The sequence below is a fragment of the Myotis daubentonii genome, chromosome 15 (genome assembly GCF_963259705.1).
Source record: "Myotis daubentonii chromosome 15, mMyoDau2.1, whole genome shotgun sequence".
NCBI lineage: Eukaryota > Metazoa > Chordata > Mammalia > Chiroptera > Vespertilionidae > Myotis > Myotis daubentonii.
The window spans coordinates 1,232,419-1,258,375 of NC_081854.1; the positions used below are offsets into that span (position 1 = coordinate 1,232,419).

At 51.6% G+C, this 25,957-nt stretch overlaps 2 protein-coding genes across 5 annotated transcripts; both read right to left on the bottom strand.

Moving 5' to 3' along the window:
• Nucleotides 1-716: 716 nt before the first annotated feature.
• Nucleotides 717-9,040, bottom strand: AURKC (aurora kinase C). Of its 2 annotated transcripts, none has more exons than XM_059665085.1 (7): nt 8,394-9,040; nt 8,008-8,044; nt 7,571-7,762; nt 6,090-6,228; nt 4,308-4,456; nt 1,958-2,132; nt 717-1,005 (listed from the first exon to the last, which is right to left on the bottom strand). In XM_059665085.1, exons 1-7 carry the CDS (start codon nt 8,452-8,454, stop codon nt 835-837), a joined length of 924 nt encoding a protein of 307 aa, XP_059521068.1. In that variant the 5' UTR covers nt 8,455-9,040; the 3' UTR covers nt 717-834. The 2 variants fall into 2 exon arrangements, with proteins under 2 accessions (XP_059521068.1, XP_059521067.1); XM_059665084.1 differs by having other exon boundaries at nt 8,008-8,047.
• Nucleotides 9,041-11,698: 2,658 nt separating this feature from the next.
• Nucleotides 11,699-25,468, bottom strand: LOC132216024 (zinc finger protein 264-like). 3 transcript variants are annotated; one of them, XM_059664996.1, is made up of 4 exons: nt 25,095-25,468; nt 22,711-22,837; nt 19,417-19,512; nt 11,699-14,712 (listed from the first exon to the last, which is right to left on the bottom strand). In XM_059664996.1, the coding sequence occupies exons 1-4, from the start codon at nt 25,122-25,124 to the stop codon at nt 13,082-13,084; spliced, it is 1,884 nt and encodes a 627-aa protein (XP_059520979.1). In that variant the 5' UTR covers nt 25,125-25,468; the 3' UTR covers nt 11,699-13,081. The 3 variants fall into 3 exon arrangements, with proteins under 3 accessions (XP_059520979.1, XP_059520981.1, XP_059520980.1); XM_059664998.1 differs by lacking the exon at nt 25,095-25,468 and adding an exon at nt 23,692-23,782; XM_059664997.1 differs by lacking the exon at nt 19,417-19,512.
• Nucleotides 25,469-25,957: the final 489 nt, after the last annotated feature.

Genomic DNA, 25,957 nt, shown 5'->3' on the forward strand with positions numbered 1-25,957 from the left:
CCCTAGGTCAGTGATGGCGGACCTTTTGAGCTCGGTGTGTCAGCATTTTGAAAAACCCTAACTTAACTCTGGTGCCGTGTCACATATAGAAATTTTTTTATCTTTGCAACCATAGTAAAACAAAGACTTATATTTTTGATATTAATTTTATATATTTAAATGCCATTTAACAAAGAAAACTCAACCAGAAAAATGAGTTCGCGTGTCACCTCTGACACGCGTGTCATAGGTTCGCCATCACTGCCCTAGGTAGCTCAGATGGTGAGAGCATCATCCCAATACACCAAGGTTACAGGTTCCATCCCCAGTCAGGGCACATACAAGAACCAACCAATGGATGCGTAGATAAGTGAAACAGCAAAGCGATGTCTCTCTCTCTCTCTCTCTCACTTCCTCCTTCTAAAATCAATAAAAAGTTTTGCCCTGGACAGTTTGGCTCAGTGGATAGACATCGGCCTAAGGACTGTACGGACTGATGGGTCCTGGGTGTGATTCTGCTCAAGGGCACACACCTTGGTTGCAGCCTCGATCCCGGGCCCTGGTTGGGGCGCACTCGGGAGGCAACCAATCAATGTGTCTCTTTCACACTGATGTTTCTTTCCATCTCTCCGTCCTTTCCACTCTCTAAAGAAAAAAAAAAATCAATGGAAATTATCCTCGGGTGAAGAGAAAGAGAAAGAAAACAAAAAGAAATAAAAATAATGTTAAAATAAATGATTAATCTTTTATTAATTAGCATCTTATATTCTAACAGTGAAGACACAAAAGACAGACATGATAGCAGAGCCAGGAGAGCTCCCTGAACAAACACATAAGAACCGGGGTGGGCAGGGCTCAGGAGGCCGACGGAGCGGGTGGAGGCTCCACCCTCCGAGAATGGGCCTGCACCCATGGGTGCTGCAGGACCTGGGCCAGCGGCAGCCTCTCCGAGGGCTGGTATCTGAGAAGCTTGCTGATCAAGTCCTGGGCCCCCAAAGGTATCGATGGAGGAAACTTTACATCAACCTGAGGAGGTTGGAGGAGAAACACAAGTATGGTTAAATTTAAAAAAAATAATAATAAAAAAAATATATAGAGGGTGTCCCAAAATTCACGCGAGATTTGAATTTTGCGTGAGCATTAATAACAACAACAAAAAAGCCTAATTTTACTTGGTTTATTTAATCAGATTCTAATATCTGTTGCCCTTTGATTTCAATCCCTTCAATTTGATAAGCATTACCAAGTACCAATTATGGCCCAGGAGCAGGGACAATGAAGACCATGGCTTTGCATATGTGCCAGCAAAGCCGTGGAGGCCATTTACCCGATGTCCTATTCCATACATAACCCTAGACTGTATACTTTATGAATCAATAAAAAAATTTACAATTTTTAATTATAAACCTGTGTTTTCTATCAAAATTACTTCTTGCATGAATTTTGGGACACCCTTTATATACTAGTAGCCCTGCACACAATTTCGTGCACCAGTAGCTTGCTGTGGTCCTCCTATACCTCTCTACCCCCTTGTAGCTCACTGCCCCACCCTCCTGCTGATCTGTGATCTGATCGTTACACGGTTGGTCGTTATGTAACGGCCATTTGCATATTACATCTTCATTATGTAGAATATGTGTGTGTGTATGTGCATTTAATATATTTTTATTTATTTCAGAGAGGAAAGGAGAGGGAGAGATAGAAACATCAATGATGAGAGAGAATCGATTGGCTGCCTCCTGCACGCCCCCTACTGGGGATCGAGCCCACAACCTGGGCATGTGCCCTGGTCAGCAGGCCGACGCTCTATCCTCTGAGCCAAACCAGCCAGGGCTGGTATGGTTAACTTTTTTTTGGCCCAGGTTCTCTCTGCGGTGAGTCCCTTCCAGGCAGCGGATCTAAGGCAACAAGCTCTGTGCATGTCGCAGGCTGGGCAGGCCCAGCAGCCACGGCTGCCCGGCTGCCCCAGGAGCCTCACCTTGAGGATGCGCCTGTAGGTCTCGGAGTAGGAGGAGCTCTCGAAGGGGGGATTTCCCACCAGCAGCTCGTAGCAGAGCACCCCGATGCACCACAGGTCCACCATCTCGCTGTACGTCCTCTGCTCGATCATTTCCGGGGGCAAGTAATCCAGAGTCCCGCACATGGTCTTCCTCCTGGAGGCGGGCGGAGGCGTGAGCGCGGCCCAGAGGCCAGAGGCCCAGACCAAGGAAACATCCCTCATCGGCCCCAGCGAGACGGGAGACCCTCCCCAGCACGGGAGCTGAGAAGCACCAAGTTTTTGTTTGTTTGTTTTAAAATATATTTTATTGATTTTTTACAGAGAGGAAGGGAGAGGGATAGAGAGTTAGAAACATCAATGAGAGAGAAACATTGATCAGCTGCCTCCTGCACACCCCCTACTGGGGATGTGCCTGCAACCAAGGTACATGCCCTTGACCGGAATCGAACCTGGGACCCTTCAGTCCGCAGGCTGATGCTCTATCCACTGAGCCAAACCGGTTAGAACTGTTTGTTTTTTCAATTATATTGATTTCAAAAATAAGAGAGAATCATTGATCGGCTTCCCCCTGCACACCCCCTGACCGGGAATCAAACTGTAACCTACTGGTTCATAAGTCGACACTCAACCACTGAGCCATGCTGGCTGGGCATGGAAACCACAAGTTCTGTGTGTGTGTGTTTTAAATATATTTTTATTGATTTCAGAGAAAAAAGGAGAGGGAGAGAGAGAGAGAAATATCAATGATGAGAGAGAATCATTGATTGGCTGCCTCCTGCACGCCCCCTCTTGGGGGATCAAGCCCACAGCATGGGCATGTGCCCTTGACCAGAATCAAACCCGGGACCCTTCAGTCTGCAGGCCGACGCTTTATCCACTGAGCCAAACTAGCCAGGGCCCAAGTTTCAGGGTTCCGAGAAGGCAGGGACTCTGGATTTTGGAATTATTCATAACAAAGATTTAAGACAGAGAGGCAGAGAGGCACCGATTGGTTGCCTCCTGCACGAGCCCCAACGGGGCCTGGGTCTCAACCTGCAACCCAGGTGTGTGCCCTTGACTGGAGCTGAACTCGAGACCCTTCACTGAGCAGGCCGAGGCTCTAACCACTGAACACACTGGCCAGGGCCCAAGCGAGACTCCTAGTGCAGGGACAGCTGTTGTAATCCTCCCTGAATAACATCAGCAGAGTATACTAAATGCACAAACCGCCAACACATTCGTTTGCTATCATTATCAAGCACCGTGTACTATATATAACTGCATGTGCTATACGTTTGTCTTTATTTATTCATTTATTTTAATCCTCACCCGAGGATATTTTTCCATTGATTTTTTTTTTTTTTTTTTTTTTTTTTTTTAGGCAGAGTGGAAGAGAGAAGGGAAGACAAAACCATCGATGTGAGAGAAACACATCGATTGGTTGCCTCCTGCACCAGCCCCGACTAGGGCCCAGGCCAGAGAGGAGCCTGTAACCGAGGTACACGCCCTTGACCGGAATCAAACCTGGGACCCTTCGGTCCACAGGCCCACGCTCTATCCACTGAGCCACACTGGCTAGGGCTGTATGTGCTACACTTTTAGACAACTGGCAGCACAGTAGGTTTATTCACACAGCATCACCATGGACATGCGATGCATCACGCTACAGCATTATTCAGCTATGTCACTGGGCAAATGGAATTTTTAGCTCCATTATAATCCTCTGGGACCACCATCGTACACGCGGGCCATCACTAACTAAAGGAGCAATTCTCAACCTGTGGGTCATGACCCCTTTGGCGGTCAAACGACCCTTTCACAGGGGTCGCCTAAGACCATCCTGCATATCAAATATTTACATGACGATTCATAACAGTAGAACATTACAGTGATGAAGTAGCAACGAAAATAATTTTATGGCCCTGACCAGTTTGGCTCAGTGGATAGAGCGTCGGCCTGCGGACTCAACGGTCCTGGGTTCGATTCCGGCCAAGGGCATATACCTTGGTTGCAGACACATACCCAGTGGGGAGTGTACAGGAGGCAGCTGATCCATGTTTCTAACTCTCTATCCCTCTCCCTTCCTCTCTGTAAAAAAAATCAATAATTTAGAAAAAAATAATCAATGTTTAAAAAAACAAACAATGTTATGGTTGGGTCACAACATGAGGAGCTGTATGTAAAGGGCCAGAAGGTTGAGAACCGCTGAACTAAAGGCAGCATCGTTAGGTGGTGCTTGCAGTACTCAGTTACAAACCCAGGCCTGTGTCGGGGTCTTATACCTGGAACATGTTACCCCTCATCATTCCAGGGCCCAGCCTGCTCTCGCCCCCGCCCCCGCCGTACTCACCTCAGCGAGGGGGTGTGCACGGACCAGCCGAAGTCCGCGATCTTCACCTCCCCCCGGAGCCCCAGCAGCAGGTTCTCCGGCTTGATGTCCCGGTGGATCACCTTGTTCTCGTGGCAGTAGGCCAGCGCGTGCGCCAGCTCCTCCATGATCTGTGTGGGCGGAGGCAAGGGCAGCCTTAGAAACGAAGCCGGGCCCTGACCGATGTGTCTCAGTGGATAGAGCGTCGGCCTGCGGACTGAAGGGTCCCAGGTTCGATTCCGGCCAGGGGCATGTACCTTGGTTGCGGGCACATCCCCCGTGGGGGGCGTGAAGGAGGCAGCTGGTCGATGTTTCTCTCTCATTGATGTTTCTAACTCTCTATCCCTCCCCCTTCCTCTCTGTAAAAAATCAATAAAATATATTTTAAAAAAAAGAAAAAGAAGAAAAAAAGAAACGAAGCCGGCCACAGCTTCCCTGAGAGGAAACACCCGGCCTGCGCTGTGCAGTCGGCCTCTTTTATTTCCTGGTCACCAACGCCACGACCCCCTTGATACAGCACCAGTATTGATGGTGGGGGTGTGTTTCTGCTCCCCCATTCTGTGTAGTCTGTTAGGATAGGTGCTAAGGTGGCCAGATCCTCCCTTTTAGCTCAGCAAGTAGCTCAACTGCAGGACTTACAGCCTGAGGAAATGATCTATATAAAAGGCTAATATGCTAAGTGTCTGTCCAGGTAATGATGTCACGTAGCAACGTCCAGCTTCTTCTCCCTAGCGACTAGCCTCCTTGCAGTTTCTTCAGCCCAGGAACACAATTTGCTTTATAGCCAGGTGGAAACATTTCACATTTAAACCAAATGTCTGTGGAGCGTTTTCCCTGCCTCATCTCATTTGATCCTCACAGAAGTCCTGGAGTAGGTAGATAGGAGACTCAGTGGAATCCTATTTTCTTTTCATTAGCCCGAAAATGGAGATTTAGAAAGCTTAGAAACTTGACCTGACTGAAAAGAAGTTAGAAATGGTGGAACTTGAAAATGACTTCAGGTTTTCTCACTGCACAGAATATAGTCAGACATGGCTGCAGTTAAATATTTCACCCTTTATTCTCCCTGCGTGATCTACAACAATAATCTGCTTCATGTTGATATTTACTGCCGTGTTGCTGACAATTACCCGAAAGAGAAGTTGGGGTGCTGCACTGGGCTGGAAAAAGTTTAGCTACATCAGAAAGCAGGTATAATTAAGCAAGTTTGTTCTATATCTATAAAAGGCTAAGTTGACTCTCGCATGCGCGATACACATAAAGCTCTCGCTGGTGCCAATCACACACGTGTTTCTATCTGTCATTGTTGATTGTGAATTTGGTTGACACTCTGTTATAGAGAAAGGGTGAATAGCGATATTAAAATATTTCTTCTAATTAATTTCCATTCAATGTGCATGAATTTGTGCACTGGGCCACTAGTACAAAAATGGAAGAAAGCCCTAGCCGGTTTGGCTCAGTGGGTAGAGCGTAGGCCTGCGGACTGAAGGGTCCCAGGTTTGATTCCAGTCAAGGGCACATGCCTGGATTGCATGTTCGATCCCCAGTAAGAGGCATGCAGGAGGCAGCCAATCAATGATTCTCTCATCATTAATGTTTCTCTCTCTCCCTTTCTCTCTGAAATCAATAAAAAATATATATTTATTAAAAGCAAAAAGCAATCTGGACACTCATGACAGCCACAAGCAGTGATCTCCCTCACCAGCCCACAGTAAACTCATGGGCCCCAAAGCCCCAGCCACCCTCCCTGCCCCCCCACCTCACCGTGGCCGTGCGATGCTCATCGATCGTGTGGCTCTTTTGCAGCTCCTTGTAGAGCTCACCCCGTGGTGCGTATTCCAGGATCAGGTACACGCGCCGCTCATCATGGAAGTAGTTGTACAGGCGTAGGATATTGGGATGTCTGGAGGGCAGACGGGAGGAGGGTCAGACTCCTCCCTGAGGCCCAACTCATGATGTTATTACAAGTGATTGGTCACACAAGACACAAGAAGCAGGTTGTGGCCCGGCAGGCGTGGCTCAGTGGCTGAGCGTCGACTTATGAACCAGAAGGTCATGGTTCGATTCCCATCAGGGCTCATGCCCGGGTTGCGGGCTCCATCCTGTGTACGGGGCGTGCAGGGGGCAGCCGCTCCATGATTCTCTTTCATCAGCAATGTCTCTCTCTCTCTCTCTCCCTTCCTCTCTGAAATCAATGAAAAAAATATATAAAGAAAAAAAAGAATATGATTCCTTAAATGTAAAAAAAAAAAAAAAAAAAAAAAGCAGATTGTCCTGGCACCAGTGTAACAGCCTGAGCTGGGACTGCATGAGGGGAGAACAAGGAATGGGCATTTAGCGTGTGACACAGGGGGCTGCGCAGAGTGTAATTGTGATAAATTGCAGAGAGGAAAAAACCGTCAGCTGAAAGCAAGGGCCTCGCCTCATTGGTGGTCGTTTGGAGGGAGATGCTGGGTTCGTGGGTCAAAGATAAAAGAGGACACAGAAGATGCCCTAGCTGGTTTGGCTGAATGGATAGAGCGTCGGACTGCGGACTGAAGGGTCCCGGGTTCAATTCCGGCCAAGGGCACATGCCTGGGTTGTGGGCTCGATCCCCAGTGAGGGGCATGCAGGGGGCAGCCGATCGATGATTCTCTCTCCTCATGGATGTTTCTATCTCCCTCTCCCTTCCTGTCTAAAATCAATAAAATATATTTTTTTTAAAAAAAGAACAAGAAGGGTCAGGCACCCGTGTGGGCCCTGGCCGGGGAGCTCAGCTGGTTAGCACATCCTCCCATGGATGCCATTGTAGGTTCCATCCCCGGCCAGGGAACTACAAGGGTCACCCATGAATGCAGAAATAGGTGGAACAACAAACAGATGTTCTCTTTTTTTCTTTCTTTGTTTTTGCATGTGACATTCGTGATACTTTTTATTTATTTATGTATTTTAAAATATATTTTTATTGCTTTCAGAGAGGAAGGGAGCGGAAGAGAGAGAGAGAAACATCGATGGTGAGAGAGAATCATTGATCGGCTGCCTCCTGCACGCCCCACACTGGGGGGGATGTAGCCTGCAACCCAGGCATGTGCCCTTGACCCGAATCGGACCTGGGACCCTTTAGTCCGCAGGCCGACGCTGTACCCGCTGAGCCAAACTGATGTTCTTTTCTCTCTCAAATGAAAAGAAAAAACAACCGCCACCAAAAACCCCCGCAAGCAAACAGAGGCCCCGCGTGGAGCCCTCTATGGGGGGACCAGCCTTACTGCAGATGCGCCTGGATCTCGATCTCCCTGCGCAGCTGGTGCTCCATCCCCTCCTTCTCCAGCTGCGACTTGAACAGGACCTTGAGGGCCACGATGAAATGGCTGTCCCGGAGCCGGGCCAGGTACACGTTCCCGAACTTCCCCTTGCCCAGGGGGCGCCCGATGTCAAAGTCATCGATGGTGAGGCTGCGGCTGCCGGGGAGGGAGAGGAGGGGTCGGGTTGGGGAGTGGGTGGAGGGGGAGTCGGGGTGTCTGGAGGGCTCGCCTTCCCCTTCCGGGCACCCTCCCTCCGCCGCCGCCCCTGCTCCGGGGCCGGGCAGGGCTGTGGGCCAGTCCCTCCCGGGAGCCCGCGCGCTCCACGCGCACAGCTCCGCTCGCGTCTCATCCCGCGACCCCGTGGCCCTTCCTCCCCCAGACACAGCGCCGGGGGCACTCACGCGGGGGGCGCGCTGGGCAGCGGGGGGGCCTCGTCAGCTGCTGAAAAAAAAAGGGGGGGGAAAAGAGCTGTCAACCCCTTCTTCTAGGCGCCTCCCACCCCGATCCCTCACAGCTGACACAGGTGTTGCGAATCCCCACCTGAGGATATTTCTCCATTGGTTTTCAGGGAGAGCGGAAGGGAGAGGGGGAGGCAGAGAGGAACATCGATGTGAGAGAGACACATGGCCGGGTGGCCTCCTGCACGCGCTGGCCGGAGAGGAGCCTGCCACCGAGGCAGGAGGTTCGCGCCCTTGACGGGAATCGAACCCGGGGCCCTGCGGTCCGCAGGCTGACGCGCTACCCACTGAGGAACCCGGCCAGCGCTGGGCCTATTCGAACCCCTCACCTGCGGGCCGCGCATCGCCCGACGTCGCCGCGGGCGGTGGGACAGACTGTGGGACACTCATGACGGGGGGAGAGGATGAGCCCCACGGAGCTGGGGGTGCGGGTTCGGCGGAGCCTCAACGGGGCCTCAGGAGGTTACCCTCGCGCGGACGCTCTTCCAGTCGCGACCTGGGGCTGCTGCGGCCTCGGGGCGCCCCCTGGAGGCGCCTCAACGACTCCCCAGCGGCTCGGGAGCTCCCGGGCGGCGCTGACCGGGCCTTTTATAGTTCGCGCCCTCGCCCCATTGGCTGAGCGAGGAGTTCCTGGTCTGTTCCCATTGGTTGACATTTCTGAGGGGCAGGCAGCCTGCCCAGTAGGAGGGACAGAGATGGGAACCTCTGCCCGACCGAGGACGCTGGGCCAATGAGATGGCAGCGCGGAAACCGGAAGAGGCGGAGCCTTGGGCGGGGGCGGGACGTGCTGGAAGCTGAAGAGTCGGGAGCTGAGGTAGCACGAGGAAGTGTCAGGAAGCAGCCAATGGGTGCGCGCGGCCTAAGTGCGTGAGAGGAGGTAAAGCGACCCCGGAAGCTGCTGGGGTACCTTGTGCGGCTTGAAAACTCCAGAACCGCGTGTGCTTCCGAACGGCCTGTTTGAAGGTCCTGTCCTGTCCAGTTCGGGGACTCCCAGGACCTCGTCAGCACGCACGTACGTCCGTGAGGGCCCCCAAGTTGGTGCCTCTGCCCCCACATCCTGTCCTCCCCGCCCACCCAGACACCTGTTTACTTGGGGGACGTATGCAGAAGTGTCAATGTTTGATGAACTTGAGTTCCTTTGGAGGTAACAGGATAAATTGTTGGGTAAATATAATTTTAAAAGAAAAAAATCTCCCAACCGAGAACCTCTCCACAATAGTCGGGTAATGAAACTGTTATTTTAAAATTGTCTTTATTGATTTTAGCGAGAAAGGGAGACATCAATGATGAGTGCATAAGTGGAACAAATTGATGTTTCTCTTTTCCTCTCTCTAAAAATGATGTCATTAAAAAACAAAACAAATCCTGGCTCATTTGGAAGAGTTCTGTGACGAGGTGATCTTTTTTGTTATAGTGATTATACACACAGTGGGGCCTTGACTTATGAGTGTCCCGACTAACGAGTTTTTCGAGATAGGAGCCGTCTCTCGGCCGATTTTTTGCTTTGAGTTGCGAGCTAAAATTCAGGTTACGAGCCAGCTTCAGATACCCCACCGCTAGTTGGCGCAGCGAACGTCACAGTGAACGCCACAACATCAGCCCAGCATCACGTGTCTCACTCATTCACTTTTGATTTGACATACGAGTAATTTGAGTTACGAGCTCCGTCACGGAACGAGTTTGGAACGAATTAAACTTGTAAGTCAAGGCCCCACTGTATATGCAAATCTTCAGCCGTTATGACTCTTAAGGGGTGGTTCATGTGCCCACGTGTTCTGTGTAAACAGTGGTTTATGCTCGACACCTGCTCTCCCCTGGGAACTGGAATTCTGTATGTGCTGGTAGGAGTGCCGCCTAGAACCCTGGGCCCTAAGTCTCTAATGAGCTTCCCCGGCAGACATTTCCATCCAGTGTCACTGTCCCTCAGAGCTTCAATCAGCATGTCCTGTGTGACTTCCGAGGCAGGACTACCGAAAACAGGCCCTGGTCTCTGGATTCGAGTCCTCGTGCCTTTTCCCTGGGCTGTTTGCTCTGATTCTTTCTGCTGTAATAAATCATAGCATTCTATGGGGGGTGGAGGGGGAAGGAAACGTATGTAATACTTTCAACAATAAAGAATGTAAATTAAGCCCTAGTTGGTGTGGCTCAGTGGATAGAGCATGGGCCACTGGACTGAAGGGTCCCAGGTTCGGTTCCGTCAAGGGCACACGCCCGGGTTGCGGGCTCGTTTCCCAGTAGGGTGAGTGCAGGAGGCAGCCAATCGGTGATTCTCATCATTGATGTTTCTATCTCCCTCTCCCTTCCTCTGAGAAACCAAGAAAAATATATTTAAAAAAAAAATACACAGAACTGCCTATATTAATACTAGATACAGCATGCTTCAAAGGTAAGGAAATGAACAGAAGGAAAATGAGATACGACATAACGATAAAAGGGTCATTACGCTAAGACAACAGAGGGATCCTAAATATGTTTGCACCAAACAACAGAGCTTGGAAATACCTGAAGTTAAGACTGATAAAACTTAAAGGAGGAACAGACAACTCTACAATTACCCTGTCGGAGTTCAATGCCCCTCTTTTATCCACTGATAGAAATACTAGACAAAAAAATTCAGCAAGGATATACAAAATCTGAATACCTCCAACAGAATTGGACAGACATACATAGAAACACCACCCAATGACAGCAGGACATTCTTTTCAAGCAGCCAAACTGAATATTCAAGAAGATAAACCATATCCTGGGTCATAAAACAGACTTTAAAAAATTTAAACAGTGAGGCCAAATGGGAAACAAACTAGAAATCAGAAACAAAACCATAGCATGAAATACTCCCAACATTAGGAAATAAAACATTATACTTCTAAATAATCCATGATCAGAGAGGAAGTCTCTAAAGGAATCAAGAAATATTTAGAACTGAACAAGTTATAATCAAAACATATTAAACCTTATGGAATGAAGCTAGAACAGTGCCACGAAGGAAGTTTATGGAACAGCTGACTCCTGAATAATGCAGGTTTAAAGTTCGTGGGTCCTCTCATATGCAGAAATCTGCCTTAAGGGCCAACTGTATTTTTGATCTGCGTATGTAGACAGCTGACTAGTTATACCCCGTTTTTCAATTGTACTTAATATTTACATTAGGAAAGGAAAAAAAAGTTTAAAACAATAATCTCAGCACTCACATAAAAAAATACAAATAGCAAAATTCAACCAAAACAAATGGAATAAAGGATATAATAAAGACCAGAAATTAGAACAGAAGGAGAAGAATATGGAGAAATCAATGGTATGAAGTACAGGTTCTTCAAAATGGTCAATGAAATTGACAAATGTCTAAGAAGATTGACACATTTCCAAAATCAGGAATAAAGTGGGATATAAGTACAGATCCTGCTGCCATTAAAAAAATAAAAGATTATTTCAATCAGGACTACAAACAAAATAGAAAATTTAGATGAAATGCAACAATTCCTTGAGAGGACCAATTATCCAATTTATCCAATATGAAATATATATTCTCAATTGTTCCATACTTACCAAAACCAGATGAGTTTTTAAAAAACAAAGAAGAATGAGAACTATATATCATCATCACTCAAGAAATTATAAGAAAACTTCAACAAGATATATTCAAATGGAATGCTTTAATATGGTATATAAAAAGAATTATACTCCACAACCAAGTGGGTTTATTGCAAGAATGCAAGGCTGGTTCAATATTCAATACTCAATGCAATACCATAGTATCAACAGGGTATGGAGGAAAAAGATTGGATGATCCTATCAATTGATGCAGACAAAGCTCTTGACAAAACCCAATACCTATTCATAACAATAAAGATCTCAGCAAATTAAGAATAGAGGGAAACTTTATAAATTTGATATGAAAACTTACAGTTAGTATGGTACTTAATGACGAAAAACTGAATGTTCCCTCCACTAGGTCTCAGGAACCAGTCAAGGATGTCCTTCCTTACTACTCCTATTCAACATCATACTGAAATCCTAGCCAGTGCAATGAGAAAAGGAAATAACAGAATAACAGGTATACAAATTGGGAAGGAAGGAATAAAACTAGTTGCAGTTGACATTTCTAGGTAGAGAACCCAAGGATTCTATCCAAAGAAATGGCTAATAATAAGTGAGTTTAGCAGGCTACCAAAACCACCCCCCCAAAAATAATTACATTATTGTGTACTACCTAAGATCGCGTGGAAAATTTAAATTTAAAAATCAATGCCACTACCACTCAAAAAAAAACCTAGATAAAATGCTAATGAAATCAAGAGTTATTAATTAAATGTAGTCATATCATATACTTGTTCATAATGCTGATTCTCAAACAGACCTATATTGTAAATCAACTTCTAACAAAATGAGAGTAATATTTTTTTGGGGTAAGAATAGACAAACTTACATTAAGATTTATATGAAAAGTTAAAGAAACTAGGAAAGCTAAGTCAATTTCAAATAATGTATGGAGAGGGATCACTTTACTGAATTTTAAGGTTTACAGTCTAATACAGAAATAAAACAATAAATAGGAATTTAAGAAAATGTTTTGTCTTAAAATCACATAATTAAAAAAAAAAATCTAAGCCTTAACAGTCTTAACTGGTATGCCCTTTCTTATGTGTATCCTTTTCTTAAATACTTGCCCTCAACTTCTAACTCTCCTGACACTAGACAACAATGAATGTATACAAAACACACCAAGGATCGAGGCCTTTCACCCCTGAAACAACTTTCCTCTTGCCCCAAGTAAACTAGGTAATCCACGACAAAGTGCTGTAGGCTTAACAGAGAAGTCTCATTGCATTTTCTCTACTAAAAAAAAAAAATTCCTGAGATATACTGCGATGTAAACTAAGTAAAAAGATGGAGGCGAAGGGTTCCTTGGTGCATGCCCTCATAGAGAAATCCTCAGATGAGAATAAGGCTCTAGGCTGGGTCACTTTCTAAAATGTGTCTTCATGTGACAGTGATGATCTGCAACAATGATCTTTTCTCACAGTGAAGATCCTTGTGGGGTCTCTCTCTGGTAAGTACAATCAGATGCTGTGGTGGATGTTTTCTCTGGCAAAAGATTTTCCTCGGTGTTTACATTCAAAAAGTCTTTCCCCAACAGGAGCTCTCGGAGCGTGAGCGCAGTCTGACCACTGGGGAAGGGCCTTTCCACGTGTGTTACACTGACAGGGTTTCTCCCAGAATGCATCCTTTGATGCTGGGTGAGGGATGAGCTACGGCTGAAGGCCTTCCCGCACTCACTGCACTTATAGGGCTTCTCCCCGGTGTGGATGATGGCGTGTCGGATGAGGTTAGTGCTCCAGCAGAAGGATTTGCCGCACTCCATGCACTCATAGGGCTTCTCTCCGCTGTGAATCCGCTGGTGCCTCGTGAGGCCTGACCTGCGGTTGAAGGCCTTCCCGCACTCACCGCACTCATAGGGCTTCTCTCCAGTGTGGATGCTGAAGTGCCGGATGAGGTCTTTCCTGGTGCTGAAGGCTTTGCCACATTCCTTGCACTCGAAAGGCTTTTCTCCAGTGTGGGCCCTCTTGTGCAGGATGAAAGTGGAGCAGTGGGTGAAGGCCCTGTCACATTCCGTGCACACAAAAGGCTTCTCCCCGGTGTGGATCCGCTGGTGCCTCTTGAGGTACGACCTGTGGTTGAAGGCCTTCCCGCACTCGAGGCACTCGAAGGGCTTTTCCCCCGTGTGGATGACGTAGTGGTGGATGAGGGCCGCGCTCTCGCAGAAGGCTTTCCCACACTCACTGCACTCATAGGGCTTCTCCCCAGTGTGAGTCTGCTGGTGCCACATGAGGTATGACTTGTGTTTGAAGCCCTTTCCACACTCGAAGCACTCATAGGGGTTCTCGCCGCTGTGGACGATGTGATGTCGGAGAAATCCTGGCCTGTGTCGAAAAACTTGCCCACATTCTTTGCAGACAAAGGATTTTTCTCCAGTGTGCCTCCTCTTATGCAAGACAAAATTGGAGCGGTGGGTGAAGGCCTTTCCACACTCATTGCACTTATAGGGCTTCTCTCCACTGTGAATCCGCTGGTGTTGTGTCAGGTAGGACTTCCGGTTGAAGGCTTTCCCACACTCCATGCACTCATAGGGCCTCTCCCCTGTGTGGATCATGTGGTGTTGAAGGAGGTGCGTGCTCTTAATAAATGTTTTTCCACACTCTGTGCATTCATAGGGCTTCACTCCAGAGTGAATCTTTTCATGTCCCGCAAGAAGGTGTTTCTTGTTAAACACTTTTCCACATTCATTGCATTTAAAGATATTTTCCTCTTCTTGAATCATGGGATCTTTACATAATTCGTGTGAGCCATGGTCAAGGACAGCACCTCCTGGAGGAGCTGGCTCCTGCACAGTCCTCACACATGCACCATCAGGTGTCCCTGAGCCGCCATGTCCAGGGCTCCCAGGGAGCCTCTCCCTCGGAGGGTCTATCCCTGGTCTCAAGTGTCCTTCCTGCAGGGACACTTGTGACGGGCCACACTGATCCTTGGCTTGGTCTCCTTGGGAGTCCCCTGGAACTTTCTGTGTTAGTTGTTCCTGGACTGAGAATCTCTCCGACAGGGCTGGCTCACAAGTGGTAGATTCTGTGGTCTTGAATTTTTCTTTGTCACCTGAAGAAATCCAAAACACAAAAAGGCCTGTTAGTAATGTCAATACAGAAGAAACAAAATCAGCATTTCAGTGAAAAACATGGAAATGAAAATAGTGCCTGTGTCTGCTGTGCTTTGCTACCTCTGACTCCCAGGCCTGTAATCTCTCTTTCTCCTGGTCCCTGGACTGTTGACACCACGAGCCTGCCTGGATGAGAGGACAGAATGTCTGGAGTGGAGACACAGCCACAATTGCAGACTGGATGTGGCTGTACCGAATAACGATGAGTGTTCTGAGTTTCCTCTGAGCAAGGACAGCCCACGTTGCTGCTTGGACACTTGGAAAGGACAGCTGATGGAAGACAGGAAGTGCACAGTGCAAGATCTACTCCCCGCACAGAGAAGTGTGGTCTTTGTCCCAACTCCAAGGATGTAACCTCTAAATTCTGGGTATTTCCAGAGCGACAGGCGTGTCCTGGTTATTCCTGGAAGGCCCCTGGGAACGTACCATAGTTTATGACAAGTATGTCAAACTCCCAGCCAGCAGGCTGCATGCCTTCTTTATTTAAACGTTTGACATGCTTGGTTTATGACAACAGACAATGCACTATGGGCCCCTAATGTAAGGAGATGACTGGGAGTAAAGCCTGGCCACATCACAGAGACCAACCTTGGGATTAGAAAGTTGGGGCTTTGAGCCACAAGGTATCATCATCAACTGGACCTTTGGGAAGCAAAGGAGGGCTGGAGATTGAGTCCCACTCGCAAAGGCTCAGTGACACCTCAATGGAAATCTGGACACCGAGTCTTGGAGTGTGCGAGTGGGCTACACCCTGTGCTCATGCCGCCCTACACAGATGCTAGCTGAGGAGTTGCCAAGGACACGGAATCTTCGTGTTTGGAACACTTTCAGCCCCACATTCCTCATCTCTTCTAATCTGTGTCCTCTTAAATATGATAGTGAGTATAATGGGTTTCAGGGAGTTTTCTGAGTCTTTCTAGCAAATCTTTGAACGTGAGGGTAGTTTTGGGAAATCCTTGAACTTGTCTCCGGTGTCAGGAGGCCTGGGCGCACAGACTTTGAGTTCTGTGTCCTTCCCCTTTGGTTTGGCTAATACTGTGAAGGGAAAATCGGGGTTTCCCAATGGAGGTGCCCTCGATATGAGTCCCACTGGCACCATCATCATCATCTGCCACAGAGAAAGGGGAGGGGCACTACAGAGCATGAGTGGACAGTGCTGAGAAGCCAGGGACTGACCAGTGGGGACAGACTCGGGGGACAGTGAGCACTCCCGGACAGGGCTGAACACACAGCCTGGTATGCCTGAGGAACAGTTTGGTGAAGAATGGCAAAATACATGTGATCTATATGGAGAAAATGATAGTATTAAAACCAAGGTCTATTAGTGAAGGATTTGATAATATAAAACCAACAACTCTACCCAGGTAAATATATAAATTCAATATAATCCCGTCACCACAGAACCCAGAGATCTGATTGTAGATGTGCACGAAAAACCAGAAGTTAAGACTAAAGAGTACAAGGAGAACACCTACCCAATCAGATAATACTCTTAGAGGATTACAGAGTTTAAGACCTGGTTGTACAGGCACAGAGAAGACAAACAGGGTGTTGGAAAGAGAAGAGAGAGCTCAGCAGTTCAGTTGGTGGTTAGTGTCATCCCATAAACCAAGGTTGTGGGTTTGCTCTCCGGTCAGGGCACATACAAGAATCAACCAACGAATGCATAAGTGGAACAACAGATCGATAGGCCTCTGTCTCTCTTCCTTCCTCTCCCTCTAAAATAATAGTAATAGTAATAGTAATAGTAATAGTAATAGTAATAATAATAATAAAGAAGTAAAAAAGTCACACTAGCCGGTTTGGCTCAGTGGATAGAGCATTGGCCTGCAGACTGAAAGGTCCTGGGTTCGATTCCGGTCAAGGGCACATGCCTGTGTTGTTGGCTTGATCCCCAATAGGGGGCGTGCAGGAGACAGCTGATCAATGATTCTCATCATTGATGTTTCTATCTTTCTCCCTCTCCCTTCCTCTCTGAAATCAATAAAAATATATTTAAGCCAAAACCGGTTTGGCTCAGTGGATAGAGCGTCGGCCTGCGGACTGAAAGGTCCCAGGTTCGATTCCAGTCAAGGGCATGTACCTGGGTTGCGGGCACATCTCCAGTGGGAGATGTGCAGGAGGCAGCTGATCGATGTTTCTGTTTCTAACTCTCTATCTCTCTCCCTTCCTCTCTGTGAAAAATCAATAAAAAAATATATTAAAAAAAATATAAAAATATATTTAAAGTGCCCCAGAGAGTGGATGAATACGAGACAAGAGCATTTTAAAATTTATTTTCTCTAAGGACTTTGAGCATATGTTTTTTTAAATATGTCTTTATTGATCTTAGAGAGAGATGAAGGGAGGAGAAGAGAAACATAGATCAGGTGCCTCCTGTACGCAACCCGACGGGGATCAAACCAGCTACCTTTTGGTGCATAGGATGACACAACTAAATAAGCCACACCAGCGAGGGCACCTGGAACATACTTTTGTTTTGAGTAGAAAAAGGATGAAGTTACCCAAAGGGGGGAAAAAGCATGTAAGTGAAGAATGTAAGCACAGGAAGAATTTCCCAGAAAAGGTGTGATTGAGACTCTGGTTCAGGACGTGGCTGTGGTTGGGGGCAAGACCTCTCCTGCCAGGTGAAAGGAGAAGCTGCCGATAGGCGAGTCCGCAGGAGTGCGAAGGGGTGAGGAGCAAGCAACAGCAGGAGGCCCACTTTACTTTCAACAGGAAACCTGACACACTGGTGGCCACAGGCTGAGACTCGGGCTGGGGAAGTGGTCACTGCCTGGAACCAAGCCTGGGCCCCTGAGCAGCTCCTGCAGGACACACAGCTGATCTGAGGCACCAGCAAGTGGAGAGACCAGTTAGGAGACGATGAGCATCCCCCGGGGCCAGAGGATGACTGAAACTGAGGATGGGACGGGTCTGATGGAGGGGCTGCAGTGACGGGAATGAACAGGCCCAGGGATGGCTGGGGTAGGAATGATGGCGAAGGGGTGAGTTATTAGTGATGGATTCAGGAGATGAATGTGACAGAATGAACAGGACCGGGGATGGCTGGGGTAGGAATGATGGTGGTGGAGGGGTGAGTTATTAGTGATGGATTCAGGAGATGAATGTGACAGAATGAACAGGCCCAGGGATGGCTGGGGTAGGAATGATGGCGAAGGGGTGAGTTATTAGTGATGGATTCAGGAGATGAATGTGACAGAATGAACAGGACCGGGGATGGCTGGGGTAGGAATGATGGCGGTGGAGGGGTGAGTTATTAGTGATGGATTCAGGAGATGAATGTGACGGAATGAACAGGACTGGGCATGGCTAGGGTAGGAATGATGGTGGTGGAGGGGTGAGTCATTCGGAGGCCACATCTAGTTTCTAACCTGCCTCAATGGCAGCAGCACTCGCTGAAACTGGGGAGGCGAGAGGAGTGGGCAACGCTGTGGGTTCCTTGCCAGGCACGTTGACTCTGGTGCCTCTGAGGCTGCCAAGGGGAGATGTGGGACTGAGGGGGGGGGGGGCAGAGGCTTGGCACAGACGCTGAGGGGCTGCCACGAGCTGCAGACAGACTCACAGGCTGGCTGAGCAGCCCAAGGGACCAACAGAAATGACTGCAGGGGCACCAAGCCCACACGTGATGCCCAGTGCCCTCCACAGCTCCCAGGTGGGGCCGAGAAGGTCAATGTCATCTTGAGGTTTTACCCAACAGGAAGGGCAGGAACAGGGAGTGCCCGTGCTGCTGACTGACTAGAGGATGGGCGGGTGAAGGTGGACGGGGCAGGCAGAGCACAGCTGGAGAGAAAGAAGGCCCTTTCCTCAGAGTTCAGCAGGAAATGTGAGGCATGCCACTCATGATAACAGGCCACTACCAATAGCTTGCTTTTCATGAGCCATTTGCTATGCTCAGGCGCTGTGCTCTGCCGTTTTATGCATTAATGCATTACGTGATTACATCCCCAAACAACCTGACAACAAAAACAAACAACCTGACAACAAAAACAAACAACCTGACAACAGAGGCATCACTATTACCAGCATCTTCCAGGGACAGACTGACTGTCGCAGACTACACTCTCCAAAGCCGCTGCTCCTCACTGACAGCCTCACCACGCTTCCCAGCCCCACCCCCAGGTGCCCAAACGCCCAGTTCTCGTCATGGGATGTGAGGGGAACTGGTGTTTGTGGGAGTGGGTGTGACATCCTCCCTCCTCTCTCCATTCTCCTCTGCCAGCTCGAGGACGTCAGAACAACCTGACAGCCACACACTGACGACAGAACCCACACGGGTCCTTCAGAACCCGTGGCCAGCTCCCTGCTGACCCCATGGGCCCTGCCGAGTGAGAAAAAGAGCCACCATATGCTGAGCCCTGAGGTCCTGGAGTCTGTCTGATCCAGAAGCTGGGTTTCTTACACAAAGACACAACGAGATCGTGCAACTTCGCTACGGCACGGAGATGGTGATCGGCAAGCCAGGCTCTGAGCCCGACAGACCTCAGCGCGTACACCTCCGTCCTCCATGAGGTCAGAGGGCCCCAAGGCTTCCAAACCAGCAGACAGGCCACGGCAAGCAGCTCCCCAGGGACCCTCAGCCAGCGGTCTCCTCAAGGCCTCCTGGCAGCAGGGCCTTTCCTTTGCCAGGCCTCGGCTCCTACCTGGACAGGCGCCTCGGGAGAGATCTGTCTTCACCATCCACAGCTCCTGCCCCGGGTCCGGCTGGCAGATCAGCTGCGGTCTGGGAACAGGGCACCCTGTTCATGGAGAAGGAAAGAGGACGTGAGGATGTGTGTGAAAGGAAGGAAAACCTCTCCATCGAGCCCGGGACTGCAGGGTGTGGACAACCTCAACAGGAAGCTGCTCCATCCACACAAAGATGCCAAGACCGGAAACCCAGGACACAAATGCCACCACTGAGACGCGAAGACTGAGCGGCAATGCTGGCTGTGTAGACAGCACCACCCCCTTGACCCCGTCGCATGGGTCCAAGTTGCATGGGTCCCAAGTCCGTTCGGTTGCTGCCCTGACCCGAGGAAACCACCCTTCCTTCCAGGCATTTTCTATTAATCACAGTGAGTGGGTCCGCACCACCCACACACCCAACCCCTAGGATGTCAGGTCTCTGCAGGCGAGGCCTGGATCTCAGGAGATTAAAAACCTCCCAGGCGAGTCTGGTGTTGACAGAGGGCTGAGAAGCCTGGTCTCCACCAACCTGCCAGTGGCTAATAGTCTGAGGCAGCAGGTGACCTACACCCCCACTCCGGGGAGAGTTTCATTCCCAATTAGTTAATCATTCTTTTCAAAAACTTTACTGTTTCACAAGGTTCTGACACCTTGGGGCCTACCCCTCCCAGAGCCGGCTAATTCCTGGCACAGCTGCCAGGCGGCACACCTTTCATGGAAACACCCGAAGCCACAGCCTTCGCACCCCTTTAACTCTCACACCCAGCCAGCCATTCCCCGCCCTCCATCAACCGAGCCCCAGCTTCCACACAACCAGGGCTGCTGGAAGCGCTGCAGCCGGCCACCCTGTGCGATCACCTGCTCTCGCTTTCGGTGCCCAGAGAAACCCCAGTAAGTGCTCTGGGCCATGCTTTCCCACGGTCACGGTTTTCCTACGATTCCTCCTGTGGCTCCGGGAGACGTGCAGTGTCCCCTTCTGTTGAGAGCTAACAAGTCCTTCCTTCACGGCACTGCCTTCTCCATCCCGTCACTAAGTCACCCCTGTAAACCGAACCCCGGCAGGTGCAGATGAGCACGCTGGAGGTGCTGTATTAAATGAGTGGAGCATGACCAGTGCTCAGGGGACCTGCACTGTGACAGTTAATTGCTTCTCCTAAAAGTGACCCACTTTTTAATTTTCTCAGATTTCTGCAAAAAAGGAATCCTGGCCTTGGCCGACGCAGCTCCGTTGGTTGAGCATCGCCCCGTACACGGAAAGGTCCATTCCCAGCCAGGCACCTGCCAGGTTGTGGGTTGGATCTCTAGTGGATACACATACACAAGGCAACTGAGCCATGTTTCTCTCTCTCTCTCAAATCAGCAAAAGCATGCCCTCAGTTGAGGATTAAAAAAAGAAAGAAAAGAGCCCTGCACGGCTCTGGCAAGTGGGAACCCCGGGGTCACGTCACTTCCCTGGATGGCAGGTCAGTGAAATGCTATGAAGTCCCGGGGAGCTCCTGCTGCCCCAGAGGCTGCAGGCCTGAGGCTGCTCTGCGGAGAAGGCAAAAGCAGCACCGGTTTGGGGAGAAGGCGTATAAGTTTCAGCACGAAACCCAGACTTTCCGGCAGGAGCAATCAGAGGAGGGAGGAGAAGAAACGCAGGCCCGGCTCCCAGGCCCTCTCAGTGCTGGGCATCAGGTGCCTCTGCGCCCTCGGGACAGGGTCTGCCCGCCTGGCGTGGCGCAGGGAGGACTGTCCCGCATGCCTCAGTGACTCCTGGCCCACCCTCTGGGCGTCCGTGGCACCCACGCCCCAAACCACCTCCGGACACTGCTGAGAGTCTGGGGAAAAGGCCATCCCAGGGCGGGAAGCACTGGTTCAGGTTATAAAGGGAATGGGCTAGGTCAGGACACGGCACCGAGGAGGCGGGGCCTGGCGAGAAGGGGCGGCTCTATGAAAGGCAGAGACACAGAACAGCAAAGCATATCAAGTGTGCGTGGGGCCGAGGCGGGCTGTGCGTGTGCGTGTGCGTGTGCGTGTGCGTGTGCGGGGTAGCAGGACCAGCCAGGGGTCCCTTTATTTTAAAAGCTTTTCTTACATGATATTTAATTACCAAACTTTTCTAGTTTTGCGTTATTTCTTGTTGGCACAAAACATAATTCCAGTCCTGTAAACAGGCACGCCTTTCCCTGAGCCCTGGATGTCCAGCCCTCCTTTCCCTCGAGGTGAGGGGTCCCCAGGACCATCTACGCAGGTTTCTCAACCTGGCACTCTTCCTGTATGTGCCGACCAGGGCTCGAACCCGCAACCTTGGCGTATCAGGGCGACACTCTAACAACTAAGACCTGGGCCAGGGCTCCTGGCACTCCTGGCATGAGGGCTGGATGATCCTTTGTTGAGGGCGGGGTCTTGTCCAGGGCAGGATCAACAGGACTCTGCCCACTAGTCCAGAACCACCCACACCCCAGCTGTGGCCACAGACCATCAAAGTGGCCACAGACATGGCCCAGTGTCTCCTGGGGATGAAACTGCCACCTGGTAGGAAGCACCAGGGACTCAGGAAATGAGACCTTCGTGAAGCTACAAGATAAAGAGGCCCATAACCCAGACCTGGGTTTAGAACAAGCCTGGTGGCGAGGGCAGAGGCCTCCTGGGACCTGCCTGGTCCCCCTCTTCTGGGAGAACAGCCCCTCGCTCCGGCCCTGACCACTGGCCTGGAGGGGACACGTGGGTCAACCAGGCTCCCTCAGTCAGGATGTGGAATGAGACCCTTAGACAGAGGCCAGTCTGTGCCGGGCACTGAGGGGAGAGGTCCAGGACGTATGGGCTCAGGTGGCCATCGCTGCCTCCTGGACACCCCAGAGCCCAGCAGCAAAGAAAGAGAAACAACATAAACATGCAGAAAAGCACCGACAAGGAATATGGGGCCACAGAGAGCAGGGACTGAGGGGCCAGCCCTGTCACAAACTCGCCGAGGAGAAGCCACTCTGGACAGCATGACAGGAGCAGACCCAGAGCCAGGGCATGATCCTGGGGGTCCCCAGCTCCTGTCAGTCCCTCAGGGCCCGACGGGACGCCTGCCTCTGGGTTCTGCACGACGCCCCCATTTCCCCCCACCACGTCCTAGGAGCCAGAGGAGACCATGGAGACCAGGCCAGCAGAGGCGAGTCTGGAACATGACTGAGGCCGGGAGGAGGAAAACAGGCTCCTGAGGCTTTCATGACGAGTCCGGCCCGGAGGCAGACGTGGGACAAGGAAGTGGTGGGTCCCCACCGAGGGGGAGGACTCACCCAGCGACGCCAGGAGCCTGCAGTTCTCCAGCATCACCTCCTGGTACAGGGTCCTCTGGGCCACGTCCAGCTGCCCCCACTCCTCCTGGGAGAAGGTCACGGCCACGTCCTCGAAGGTCACAGACACCTGGGAAGCAAAGCAGAGGTCGCAGCGACGGCCTTGGGGCTGCTGATGGGATCAGCGAGCGTCTCTGGGTCGTGGTCCAGGGGCAGACGTCAAGGCCCAGAGCGCCACACGGCTGCTGGGGCCGAGCGCTGTGCTCGCTCACGGGGGACGGCAATGCTGGGGGTGTAACCCAGTGGGGAGAACCCTCCTGTGCAGGAGCCGATGTAAACTGACAGGAGACAATGGAACGTCAGATGGTGAGGTGCAGACAGCGAGGGCTCCAGGGCTCCAGGGACGAGGAAATGATAACATCAGTGACGGTAGCCACCGGTGTCCCTGAGCCTCCCGGATCCTGCAACTGCCTCCCCACGCTGGGGGCTCCGCTTCCTGGTCAAAGGGACTAAAGCCCCAGTTCCATCTCCTGTGGTTTGCTCCCAAACTCATTTTTATTATTTTTAATATTTTTATTTTCTTTTTAGAGAAAGGAAGGAAGAGGGAGAAACAGCCAAGTGAGAGCGGACATTTGCTGCCTCCTGCACCCCCCCCCCCACAGGGATGGAGCCCACCCCCCAGGAAGTGCCCTGACTGGGATGGAACTGCACCTTTCGTCCACTGGACTGGACAACCCCAGCCAACGGCCAGGGCTGCGCCCCAGCTCCTGAAACGCGGTGCCTGCCAGCGTGCTACCTGGGGGCATCACTCATTTCTGAGCCGGTTCCTGGGTCAGTAAGGACCCATTTCCCGTAACATTTGTGACGGAAGTTACGCTCGCTGTGCTTGGGGTTCTATGAACTCTCCCACAGCCTGAGGTGAGCCCTCAAGCCCGGGCCTAAGGGAGTCCCCCCAGTTCACCCGGAGATTCACATCTCACTAACCAGAGGCAAGACTTTATCACAGGTTCCTCCCCCGGGGTCCAACAGTCACCCGACCCTCCCTCCGCCATTGTCAAAGCGAAGCCCGGCCCGTGTGGGTCAGTGGGTAGAGTGTCCGCCTGCGGACTGAAGGGTCCGGGTTCGATTCCTTTAAGGGGCACAGGCCGGGGTTGTGGGCTCATCTCCAGTAGGGGGCGTGCAGGAGGCAGCTGAATGGTGATTCTCTCTCATCATTGATGTTTCTGTTTCTCCCTCTCCTTCATGAAATCCATAAAAAAAAAATTTTTTTTAAAGTGATACATGGGTGAGGAGACTGTGAAGCCATTATACCCATTTTTATAAAATATTATTTTTATTGATTTTGGAGCGGAAGGAAAACGGAGAGAAAGCGGGAAGCATCAATGATGAGAGAAATCATGGACCCGTTGCCTCCTGCACGCCCCCTACTGGGAATGTGCCCTTAACCGGGGCCTGTGCCCCTGACCAGAATCTAACCCGGGACCCTTCCGCCCCGCAGGCCGACGCTCTACCCACTGAGCCACACCGGCGAGGGCCACCCCCATTTTTGCTGTGGAACCCGCTTCTGTCGCCCCTAAAACGCCATCTGTGAGCACGGGCAGCGGACCCCCCAGGAGAAACACCTGCGAGGGCAGCTCCCACCTGGTCATGTCCCGCCGGGGACCCGCGCCCCTCACCCCCTGGGGGGCTCTCCAATGACTCCCGGGGAGACCCCACGGCAAAGCATCAGCCTCTTCTCCTTCCTGATCCCCGAGGCCGGGAGAGATTCCAGGGGCGCCAACCTCGAAGGACACACCGGGGTGCGAGGTGGCGGAGGGGGTGACCCCGCTCAGCAACCGTCACCCACGGTCACCCTCCCGACCCCACCCGCACCCCCCAACCCGGGTCGGGGCGCTCCTGCCTGGCGGGCCGGGCGGACCCCACAGAACTCCGTGGGGCTGGGGACTATGACGGCATCGTCCCAGTGGTTCTCAACCTCCTGGCCCTTTAAATACAGTTCCTCATGTTGTGACCCAACCATAACATTATTTTCGTGGCTACTTCATCACTGTCATGTTGCTGCTGCTATGAATCGTCATGTAAATATCTGATATGCAGGATGGTCTTGGGCGACCCCTGTGAAAGGGTGGTTCGACCGCCAAAGGGGTCGCGACCCACAGGTTGAGAACCGCTGGAACTCCCAGGCGGCTCCACCACAGAGCGGTGGCCTCGTTCCCTCCCTGAACCCCGACAGGACCGACCCCCGAGGCCGGGATGGGTCGGGAGCGCACACGGCGAAGGACACCGCCCGGGCTCGGGGACCGGGACACGCGGCGCCGGCCACGAACGTCAAAGCGGCGGGGGTCCCGGCTCCCAGCGCGTCGGCTCCCACATCCCCGTCCACTCACCTGCGCGGGGCAGGCCGCCGCCGCCGCCATCGTGCGAGCCCGGGCTCCGGGCGACGCGGGGACAGGTGAGCACCCGGCGACCTCGGCCGGCCGACCGACCGTCGCGCTCCGAGCCGCGGTGTCCTCGGCGACCCCGGGAGCGAAGGGCGGGCGCACGGGCCCCCGGGAGGCCGCGGGTCTGCAGGGCAACAGGCCACGCGCCCGTCGCGGGGAGTCACCGCGCGGACCCCGGCGCCGAGGTGAGGCCTGTCGGCCGCCCCCTGCCCTGCAAGGCCGCCGACGAAGAGCCTGACGAGACGCGTGGACCCCGCGCTTGGCCAGTCAGGCCCCGCCGGGACCCTACCGCTGAGGCAAATGGCGTCCGCGGAGAAATGCCAGGAAGTCCCGCCCACGTACGGGAGCTTCCGGAAATGCCCCCCTCTCCCGGGCCGTCATTGGCCAGCGTCCGCGTCAGGCTCATGAAACACAGCCTCCTGGGTAACGTAGTTCGCCCGCCTCCGTCTAGCCCACGACGCGAGGACCCGAAGCGCCTTCACCAGGAAATCCTTCTTCGAGGAAAAGGCGCACCGGCTGCCGAAGTGGAGGGGGAATGGAGGCTCTGGAGGCGGGGAACTTCGCCCCGGGTTGCGGGCCTGGTCCCTGGGCTCACCTGGCGCTTCCCCCAGACTCACTACCTCCTCCCCAGATTCGCTCCTGGAGAGACAGCTACGTAAAACGTCACTTAAAAACGCTCCTGAGGAGACGCCGGAAGTCCCGCCTCCTCACCTGGCACCTCCCCCATTCCCGCGAACCCCTCCCCAGATTCGCTCCAGGAGTGACAGCTACGTGAAACGTCACTTAAATCCCCTCCTGAGGAGGACGCC